Source organism: Malus domestica, chromosome 17 (genome assembly GCF_042453785.1).
Source record: "Malus domestica chromosome 17, GDT2T_hap1".
Lineage (NCBI taxonomy): Eukaryota > Viridiplantae > Streptophyta > Magnoliopsida > Rosales > Rosaceae > Malus > Malus domestica.
The window spans coordinates 33,847,013-33,858,053 of NC_091677.1; the positions used below are offsets into that span (position 1 = coordinate 33,847,013).

The 11,041-nt window shown below is 41.5% G+C and overlaps 2 protein-coding genes across 2 annotated transcripts; one reads left to right on the forward strand and one right to left on the reverse strand.

Annotated features, from left to right (window-relative positions):
• Positions 1–1,128: 1,128 nt before the first annotated feature.
• Positions 1,129–2,551, reverse strand: LOC103405920 (heterogeneous nuclear ribonucleoprotein 1-like). Its single transcript, XM_008344945.4, has one exon. The coding sequence runs from the start codon at positions 2,440–2,442 to the stop codon at positions 1,405–1,407; it is 1,038 nt and encodes a 345-aa protein (XP_008343167.1). The 5' UTR covers positions 2,443–2,551; the 3' UTR covers positions 1,129–1,404.
• Positions 2,552–10,082: 7,531 nt separating this feature from the next.
• LOC103406032 (pentatricopeptide repeat-containing protein At1g02370, mitochondrial-like) lies at positions 10,083–10,838 on the forward strand. Its single transcript, XM_017324179.3, has one exon. It carries the CDS (start codon positions 10,083–10,085, stop codon positions 10,836–10,838), a length of 756 nt encoding a protein of 251 aa, XP_017179668.3.
• The last annotated feature ends 203 nt before the right edge of the window (positions 10,839–11,041 follow it).

Genomic DNA, 11,041 nt, shown 5'->3' on the forward strand with positions numbered 1-11,041 from the left:
CCGATGGTGTAAATTTGGGTCCAAACAAATACACTTATATATGTATTTAAAAAATTACTTTGTATTCACTTGTCAATCATACGGTAAAATACATGTTTATATACATAAGTGTGTACGTTCACATTTAATAAAATGTTGTAACATAGTTAGTTTTACAACACGTTATGAGTATGAATAGCTTTTGATAAGTTGCGCTTGGAGTTCTAAAGTAGAATTATCCTGGAGTTTCACCATCTTCAATTAAAGGGGATTATTAGTTTCATATCATCCTTATTTCGATTAAACTGTTACTTTTTATTGAATTGATCTAGTTGTTAATTTATTCAATTTCTCCTCGTGTTTATGTTGAACGAAATACAAATCATTGAAGATCGAAATCTGGATTTCAAGAAGTTCATTCAAGACCAGAATTTTTTCACGCCGACCGAGTAACCCTAAAACCTATTCTTTATGATTCGACTGTATTCAAATTATGAATGTGGTGTGTGAAATTAATAAGAATTTGGAAATCGGATTACAAAACCCTCGAACTCGAAGTTTCCTCAAGTTGGGCCTAGAAACATGAAAACCAACTAGGTCCTAATGTACTCTTTTTTCAGCATTTTTTCATTGGGTGACAAGATTTTGATGAGGCATTGATTTTGGGATGGTTGTACTCTTGTGTATGTTTATGACCATTCTTAAGATGTCAAGTATCGACATTGCATTACCTCACATTTTTTCTCCTTAGACTATGGATTTGTCCCATTGGAGAGATTGGAGAGAAAATGAAAAAAACCTTCAACATGTTTGGACCTAAAGTTGGGTCTACCTAACCTTGGATTGAAATTAGGCTAATAGTGGACGTAAAATTGGGCTTGAAAAATAAGTACCTAATGTAAACAAATAAAAAATAATCAATTTATATAGTTTGGTTTGGTTTTTAATCGGTCCAATTTTTTCGGTTTCAGTTCAGTATTTATCCGGTTTTTTTCGGTTTTCGTGGTCCGGTTTTTCTCTGTATAATACCATGTATGCCTCCGCCTTTTACTTCTTGTATATTGATTTTTTTTTTTTTTTTTTTTTTTTTAACAAAAGAGTTAAAACTAATTTGAATATTTCACACTGTGCACACTATAGAGAAACCAATGCAACGAAAGATAATAGGCAGATAACTCTAGTCTAGGCTGATTCTACCAAAAATATGTTACAACATAACAGTAAGTTTCTAAATCCCAACATACGACGACAATAAGATGCCTAACTGATAAACGACAGAAGTCTCTAAATTAGTGATGATCTAACTTTGGTTGTCCGTGCAATAGAGTAAACCATCGAACAAACTAATGGTTGATTTGATCTCCTAGCTTAGAGCCTCTTGCAGTAACCTGCATGCAACACCTATTGGAAAGCTTAAGCATAATTCTACCTTCCGTAGGGATGGTAACGACTACTCCCACCATAACCTGCCCTACTACCATACATGCCTCGAGGCCCACCATAAGTAGCAGCAGGACCTGAATCATAGCCATCACCAGAGCCTGAACCATCGTAACCACCATAGCCCCTAACTTCATGCCCATATGCACCTAACCCACTACCATCATATCCCCCACCAAGCCCTTCACCGTAGGAACCAAAGCGACTAGGATAGCCGAATGATGACCCCCCACGATAACCAGAAAAGGCACCTCTAAAACCACCTCCAAAATCAGTACTATCTGGATATCCACCATAATCACCAAACCTACTGCCAAAACGTCCAAGTGACCTATAAGGAGGAGGGCCATAACCACCAGGACCAAAACTACTCATGGGGTCGCCAAATGCACTGAATCTATCATTGTAAGGGTGTGCCCTAGAGTCAGTACCAAATGCAGGAACACGTGCTGGGTTTGAGGCCTTCTTTGGTTCAGCCTTCTTGATCTCAACCTGTGTACCTGCCATATCAATCCTATTTCCATTTGCGAGAGCATTATCAACATCATGATTGCTGTCAAATACAACAAATCCAAATCCTCGAGGGCGCTTAGTGACATGATCACGTATGATCTCATGCTCCACCACCTTACCAAATTGTGAAAAGAAGCTTTTGAACTCATCTTCAGTAAAGGTCGGTGGAATCCCGCCAACAAAAATTTTCTTTGTTTTGAAATCATTTCCCTGACCAGCACCTTTTGGAATGGTTCTCTTTATCTCAACCTGCTTTCCGTTGATCACATGAGTCTCTTCAATTAATTGGTCAACAACAGCAGGATCCTCATAGGTGATGAACCCGAACCCCCTAGGTCGACCAGTTTCGCGGTCTTTCATGATCACAGAGTCAATTATCTCCCCATACTTCTCAAAGTACTGAACGAAGGTATTCAAAGTGGTGTCTTTGGCTAAACCACCGATGAAGATCTTTCCGGGGCTAGCACCATCGCCGGAGAGAGGGTTATAGTTACTCTTCTTGGAAGCCATGTCCGTCGGGATTTGAGTGATCGAAGATCCTGAAATTACCAGCGAATTCTGGTTTTTTGGAGCCAACAAGGAACCAAAAAGTGAAAAAACACACTATGTGCTCATTATCTATCCCTTGTATATTGATTTGCTATCCTCTGCTTCTTTTGTTTGCCAAAATCTTGATTTCAAATAAAATGTCTTGGATTAAACTCCGTGTAAAATTAGTCAAGCCTCCTTTTCTTTTTCATGCTGTTGCAGATCAAACGGTAATCGATGTGTGCCCAAAGTTTATAATTCAGTCCGTATATCTAGTATTACGATATCTCCAGTAGCAAACCAATGCTGCAGTCTTTCATGCCTTTGGACATTTCTCTACGTTAATGTTTTTTGGCCATTTCTCTCGGTCGAAAGGCGTTAGGGCAGATCTCCAGACATGGTTGCTTGAGGAGTGGCATCAGTTTCAGGAAGCGGAGGGAGAACCCCGAATTTAAACTGCCGTATTCGAGTTTAATTGAGAGAGTCAATTGTAGGACAATCAATATGTGGAAATGAGTAGAGCTGTAGAGGTCTTGGGGTTTTACCTGACAGCTATGATCGACTAAAGTTTGGCTCCATCACTAAAGCAACGCCCATGTAATCTTTTGAAGAAAGCCTGCAGCAAACAGTTTTTATGGAGTTATTATTATTTTCGTCTTGTTCCGGATAGCCAAAACAAAAGCACTACCAGATAACATAAAAATATAAAGAAAAACGCTTTTAGAGAGGTTACAAAAGTAGCTTGGGCGCGTTTATGTAAGGGTAATGAGAATAAAAAAAACGGAATTGAATTCCGATTACGGATTACACCGGTGTTTACTAACGTGAGAGGAATCAAAAATCGTGTGGGACCCATATGAATTCCGGAATCACACTCAGGAATTTCCCGAAGTCAGATTCTCTAGTAACAGATGGTAATTGAATTCCTTGAATTTGTGTCCTCCAGGAATCAGACTTTTGTTCCTAAATTGCCCTCTCAATTCGTCTTCTGCAAATCCACCCAAATTGGGAGGTGGCAGGGGAGGTGGGAGGACATGTGAATATGGGTGGCAGTGGAAGGATATGTTAATATGTGAATCGAGACTTCTGCTCTTGATCCCTCAGTATTATGAAGGGCCGCCCGTACTTGTTGAATGCTAGCGCCATCGCTGCACCAACACCCTCTTCGCAAATCGAACCGCGATGCTTCTCGATTCACTTGTTCCCCTCACTCTCACTTCTCTTCTTCCCTCTTCGGACTAGGTCTAGGCCCTTCTCTGTTTAAAGCATCTGCTTTTATGGGAGTGCTTTGGAAGTCGGTGAAGAAAAGATGGGGATGAGAGGATGGGAGGGAGAAAAGATAAAGTTTGTAAAGATAAATTTAATTTTATATAGATAAACTTAAATTTTAATAATTATAGCATAAAAATAATATTTTGAACAAGGACAATTTAGTAATCAAGCTAGTTTTAATTCCGATTCCAGTGAACTAGTAAACGATATATACGGAACCAGTATCATTTGTATCCGATTCCAGTTTAGTTTAGTAAACAACTTTAACATGAACCTAATTCTGTTTCCTCCTCAATTCAATTCTCCTCAATCTGATTATAGATTAGTAAACATGTACGAATCAATTGGCTTACATTCATGTTACTCAAAACAGTTTCTATGAACATGAATTTTTTGTAGAAACGGTCATGAATAGGTTGTTAATTGATAGACAAGATGGAGACAATCATGCTCATCAGGCCACGAATCCAATAGATGATTTCGTGATCATACTCATTTGCCTTATTAAGATCCCTGATTTCATGTAAATATTGATTTGTAGAATCTTTCCTTATGCAAATTGTCAAAGCCTGTAAAACCCTCTGTAAGACTGTATAAATAGAAGATACTGAGATCAATGAAGATTATCCAAAGTTTCAAACAAAAACCTTGTGCGTGTTCTTTATGTTATTCCCTTGCACTGTCTAATCTTTCATGGTATCACAGAGCCCTTGACTAATCGTCCAATTTTTTTTCTCTTCTCTCCTGTCTCCTAATGGCTGCCACTATCAAGACTCCCTCTTCCGCTGAACCTTCCATCTTCCCCAATGTTTCCCATGTCATCACTATCAAACTTGATACCACCAACTACCCTTTCTGGCTTGCTCAAATTGTACCGGTTATCAAAAGTCGTCGTCTGATGCATTTTATTGATGGTTCTTCAGAATATCCTCCCCCTTTTCTCAAGGATGCTGCTGGCCAACTTACCACCACTGTCAATCCTGATTATGAGGATTGGATTCAGAAAGATCAGTTGGTCCTTTCTTGGATCAATGGGTCTCTTGGTCTCCAGGCTCTTTCTGCCACTGCTCGCCACCAATCTGCTCGTGATGTCTGGGCTGCTTTGCAGCACCGTTATGCTTCCCACAGTCAGTGTCGCATCATTCAACTTCGTACCGCCTTCTTCCAAACCAAGCGTGGCAATTCTTCCATTGTTGACTACCTGGATCGCATCAACTCTCTTGCTGACAGTCTGGCGCTCGCTGGTTCGCCCATCACTGATACTGACCTTGTTTCTGTGATCATGTCTAATGTTGGACCCAAGTTCGAAAACACCGTTGCTGCTGCCCAAGCTCGTGAAACTCCAGTGTCTTATGTTGATTTGGAAGCCCTTCTCCTCTCTGCCGAGCTTCGCCTCGCCAATCCAACTCCTGCTGTTGATCACTTTGTTCACGCTATGGCGGCTTCCCACAATCGCGATTCCTCTCGCGGGGGTGGTTGGTCATTCTCTGGTTGCAACGATGGCCGCTCCACTCGCGAGGGTGGATCCTATCGAGGCACCTCTAATGCCTCTTGGCATTCTAACCGTGGTGAACGAAATGGTGGCTTCTATCGAGGCACTCCTAATGCCTCTGGAAATTCTCATCGTGGTCAGCAAGCTGCAGGCCTTTTAGGCCTATCCCCAAATCAGCATAATGCCTCATCTTCTTCCCCCTTTGGTGAGTCCCGCATCAAGTGTCAAATTTGTGGTGGTCTTGGGCATCTTGCCATTGATTGTTTCAACCGTATGAATCTGGCGTATGAAGGGCGTATTCCATCTAAGCGTCTCACGGCTATGGTGGCTCAAGCTCCTCAATCCGACAAACCTTGGCTTCTAGATTCCGGTGCTAATTCTCACATCACCAATGACTTGGGAAAACTCACTCTTACTCGAGAATATCGTGGCAATGATTCTGTTGGCGGTGTGCTTGGTGGAACAGGTTTGCCTATTAGCCACATCGGTAACTCAACCTTATCATCAAATAACCTCACTTTTAAACTGCAAGATGTCCTCCACTGTCCTAATGCTTCAACTTCCATTGTCTCTGCATATCAATTTATGAAAGATAATGGTTGCTTCATTACCTTATTTCCTGATTATTTCTTTGTCCAGGATTCGGTGACGGCGAAGATCCTTTTTTGGGGCAAGAGTAGGGATGGTGTTTTTCCAATTCACTCCTCATCCAAACCTTTTCATGGTCGTGTAGCAATGCTAGGTGTTCGTGTTGGTGGCAATATTTGGCATTCTCGTCTTGGTCATCCCTCGTCTCAAGTTTTTCAATTTTTATTTTCTAGAAATAAATTGCCTTCTTCTGACAAAATCTCTATGAATAATTTTTTTTGTCATTCATGCCCTTTGGGCAAAAGTATTAAACTTCCTTTTTCTCCATCCTTGTCTGTTACATCTTATCCTCTTGAACTCATTCATTCTGATGTGTGGAATGCTTCAAATTTATCCATTAGTGGTTATAAATATTATGTTTTATTTGTTGACAATTATTCTCGTTATTTTTGGATTTTTCCAATGCGCATAAAATCTGAAGTTTACTCCATCTTTGTTTCGTTTAAGACTATGGTTGAAAATCAATTTTCTACTAAAATTAAAATGTTTCAATCGGATGGGGGGGGTGAATATACTAGTACTCAATTTAAAATTTTTTTTACTCAACACGGGATTCATCATCGTCTTTCTTGTCCTCACCATCCCGAGCAAAATGGTTTGGCGGAGCGTAAGCATCGCCACATTGTCGACACTGGGCTCACATTGATGGCCCAAGCGTCGATGCCTCCTGCTTATTGGGCCGAGGCAATGCACACTGCGGTATACTTAATAAACCGTCTTCCTTCCAAAGTTTTAGATTATGATACTCCTTTTCACAAACTGTTTGGCAAAGAACCCGATTATACCTTTTTAAAAACATTTGGTTGTGCATGTTTTCCATACTTGCGTCCCTATAATAATAATAAGCTACGTTATCGTTCTACCAAATGTGTGTTCTTAGGGTACTCTTTGAATTATCAAGGGTATAGATGTTTAGATATTTCCACCAACCGAATTTTTTTGTCATGCCATGTTCTTTTTGATGAGTTAAATTTTCCATTTTCTGAGCTATCCTCTACTCTTGCCTCCAACAAGACATCTTCGTCCCCGGATCCCGCGCTTGAAATTATTGGACCCCTCCCCACACCCACATCCCAGCCCACGTCACTCCTTACTCAACCCATTCCCCAGATGCCAATCTCTTCCCAAGCGGTGCACCTTCCCACCATCCAACCCGTGCAATCCAACATCATACATCCTACCCCACCCCTCCCTATTCCCCCCGCCTCGATGCCCACCTCATCCACTACCGCTCAACCTGCACCTTTTGTTCCCTCATCGCCTACCGTCCCGCAACAACCTACACCTGCCCCCTTACACGTTTATCACCGTAAACATTCTCGCCCTCCAGCCTCTGCACCTATTTTGCCAACTTCTTCAACACACCCACATGTCCCCGCCACGTCTTCGGTAAGAGAAATGAATGCTCATTCTATGGTGACTCGGAGTAAATCTGCTGGTCTTAAGTCACATTCCAAATATGCTCATTATGCGAATGCTTCTGTATCTCCTAATGTTCTCTTTGAGCCTACTTGTTTCAGCCAAGCCAATACATTTCCTGAGTGGCGTCAAGCAATGGCAGATGAATTCAATGCTCTTCAACGAGCTGGCACTTGGGTTCTTGTTCCCCGTACTAGTTCCATGAACATTTTGCCAAATAAATGGGTCTTCCGTATCAAGAGGAACTCTGATGGCTCCATCCAACGATTCAAAGCCCGCCTTGTTGCAAATGGGTTCCATCAACAACCTGGACTCGACTACGGCGAAACTTTTAGCCCCGTGGTCAACCATTCCACCATTCGTCTCATCCTTGCTCTTTCTGTTCAGTTTCGATGGCCTGTTCGTCAGCTTGATGTTCACAATGCATTTCTCCATGGTTTTTTATCTGAAGACGTCTATATGCGCCAGCCCAGTGGTTTCGTGGATTCTCAATTCCCTGATCATGTTTGTAAACTTCAGCGGTCTCTCTATGGTCTTAAACAAGCCCCTCGGGCATGGTTTCAATGTTTCTCTTCTCACTTGGAGGATTTGGGTTTCACTCCTTCCCAGGCCGACACATCTCTTTTCATTTATCTTCTTGGATCCATACGCATTTATTTGCTTATCTATGTCGATGATATTTTGATCATAGGAAATGACATGTCTCACATTACGCAGTTGATTGCCGACTTAGGCCGTCGATTCTCTATGAAGGACTTAGGCCCCGCTCATTATTTTCTTGGCATGGAGATTGTTCGAACCTCATATGGCTTATCTCTTTCTCAACATAAATATGTGCAGGATCTTCTATCACGTACGAAAATGGCAGCAGCTAAACCTGTTCATACCCCCGCTGTCAGCGGTCAAAGACTCAGCCTTCAAGATGGCGACCCTCTTCCAGATCCCATGGAATACAGAAGTGTTGTCGGTGCTTTCCAATATCTCACTCTCACCCGTCCTGACATTGCGTTTGCAGTCAATCAAGTCTGCCAATTTATGCATCAACCTACCTCTCACCATTGGTTAGCTGTCAAACGTATCCTACGCTATCTAGTTGGTACTCCTTCTCACGGTCTTACATACAAACCTAGCTCCATTCTTCTCACTGCCTATTTTGATGCCGACTATGCCGGTGATCCTGATGATCGACGATCCACTGGTGGATATTGCATTTATATTGGTTCTAACCTTGTCTCTTGGAGTTCTAAGAAACAGGGTGGTGTTTCTCGTTCTAGTACTGAAGCGAAGTACCGCCAACTTGCCTACACTGCCGCTGCGATCTCCTGGTTTCGTAAACTTTTTCATGATCTTCGACTTCCCCTGTACTGTCCAAAAGTCCTTTGTGATAACATTAGCGCAATATCTTTAGCCTCCAATCCTGTATTTCATGCCCGCACTCGTCATGTTGAGGTAGATTATCACTATGTTCGTGAAAAGGTTGTTCGTAACGAGCTACAAGTTCTTTATCTTTCGACACATGATCAGATTGCTGACATCTTCACCAAAGGTCTGTCTGTTACTCGCTTTCGCTATCTTTTGTCCAAGCTTCCAGTGCTCTTTCGCCCTGTCAGCTTGCGGGGGTGTGATAGACAAGATGGAGACAATCATGCTCATCAGGCCACGAAATCATCTGTCCAATAGATTATTTCGTGATCATACTCATTTGCCTTATTAAGATCCCTGATTTCATGTAAATATTGATTTGTAGAATCTTTCCTTATGCAAATTGTCAAAGCCTGTAAAACCCTCTGTAAGACTGTATAAATAGAAGATACTGAGATCAATGAAGATTATCCAAAGTTTCAAACAAAAACCTTGTGCGTGTTCTTTATGTTATTCCCTTGCACTGTCTAATCTTTCATTAATGTCTATTCCGACGGTCGAGTATTACTCAAAAGAGTTACTAACCTGAGTGGGAAGCTTACAAGTATTCAGACATATACCGATGCATTTGCTTTCTTCTAAGTACTTGCATTTCTGTACAAACACCTGCATCAATGGTGAACCCTCCCATTCATTATGTTTATCGCGACCATGAACCTGACCTTAAAAATAAAAATGTAAACGAAGAACGGCGAACTGAACTCGCTCACCCCACTACTCCAGTCCATGAGGTCCCCGTCTGGTAAGTCGACAGAATTTACTGTGTAAGGACCCATGAGCCATTGACAAGTAATTGCAGTTACCCTTGCAACCATGATGGGCCATGGCAGCTACTTTTCCACCTTGTAAAGGTGCTATCAGCAACCTATAAAGGTCTAGCAGCAACGGTGGAAACAAGGATCTCAATATTCTTACCTGCCAATTGAGCACTAAGCACATACATAACACTCACTTATGGGCATCATCTACCCAATTAACAAACACACATGGTACCCAATTAACAAACACACATGGCTCCTTACATCTAAGTGGGCGAATCGCAATGCACATATCAACTATGCGAATCACCCATAGTACAACACGTGACTAATAATTACAGGTGACAATGTTAGCATCGACATCAAAATATCCTCAATTTGTATAGTATTCCCTCTTTATAAACAAGTCACAGTTTGACATTTCTACATAATTGTTTCTATTTTTTATACAAGTTATATCAAACGGGGCTTTGGTGCTTCGAGTTCAATTTGATCTAATATTTGTATTGCATTGCTTAATGGTTCATAGATTTCAAGAAAGTAAGTAGTAATATGTTCTGTTGTTGATTCGGTTGCTTGTGCAGATAATGGAATGGATGGATTTTAGGAAAATGGAGTACTCGAAATCAGACTATGCAATACGCGTGGATATTACAGCCAAAGTCAAAGGGATAGAAGCTGCTGAGGATTATGTCAGTGGCCTACCGGAATCTTCAAAGGACCTATTCACTTACAGTGCACTTATGCGCTGGTACTGCAAGGAACTGATGGAAGAAAAGGCACTGGCGCTTTTTGCGACGATGGATGAGTTGGGATGTGCTTCGTCTACTTTTATCTTTAACAGTCTCATGTCTCTGCATATGAGAAAGCAGAACTCAGAGAAAGTGGATCCTTTAGTGCAAGAAATGAAGAAGAGAAACATCCCTCTGGACAAACGTACTTATAAAACATGGATGCAGAGCTACGCCGCCTTAGAAGATTTTGAAGCACTAGGAAGAGTCCTGGACGAAATGAAAACACAAGACGGAAAAAAAGGCAGTTGGTCAGCCTATAGTAACCTGGCTGATATCTATGTAAAGGCGGAGCTTTTTGACAAGGCAGATGAAGTCCTTAAGACGGTAGAGAAACTGGTGAAACCCCTGAAGCGGCGTAAGCATTACTATTTTTTAATTAGCCTCTATGCCTGCACTTCTAATCTAAGTGGAGTCAAAAAGGTATGGAAAACACTCAGGAAATCTTTCCCCACAAAAAACAATGAAAGCTATCTTGTAATGCTTCAGGCCCTTTGTAAGCTAAATGACATTGAGGGATTGAAAGAAATGTTTGAGGAATGGGATGGGAGTCCATTTGCTCCAAATATGATATGAGTTTGGCAAATGTTGCTATACGCGGGTACCTCAGTCAGGGCATGCACGAAGAAGCAGAATTGATCTTGTCAAATGCCTGTAAGAAGACTAAAGGTAAAGGGTCTTTCCTCGGGGCTCGGGAAATGCTCATGGTTCACGCCTTGAACACCCGTAAGGTGGATTTGGCTGATAGCCATTTGGGAGCTGCTGTTTCAGAAAGCAAG

Coding starts and splice junctions, on each gene's coding strand:
- LOC103405920 (XM_008344945.4), bottom strand. CDS start 2,442: ATGGCTTCCAAGAAGAGTAACTATAACCCTCTCTCCGGCGATGGTGCT.
- LOC103406032 (XM_017324179.3), top strand. CDS start 10,083: ATGGAGTACTCGAAATCAGACTATGCAATACGCGTGGATATTACAGCC.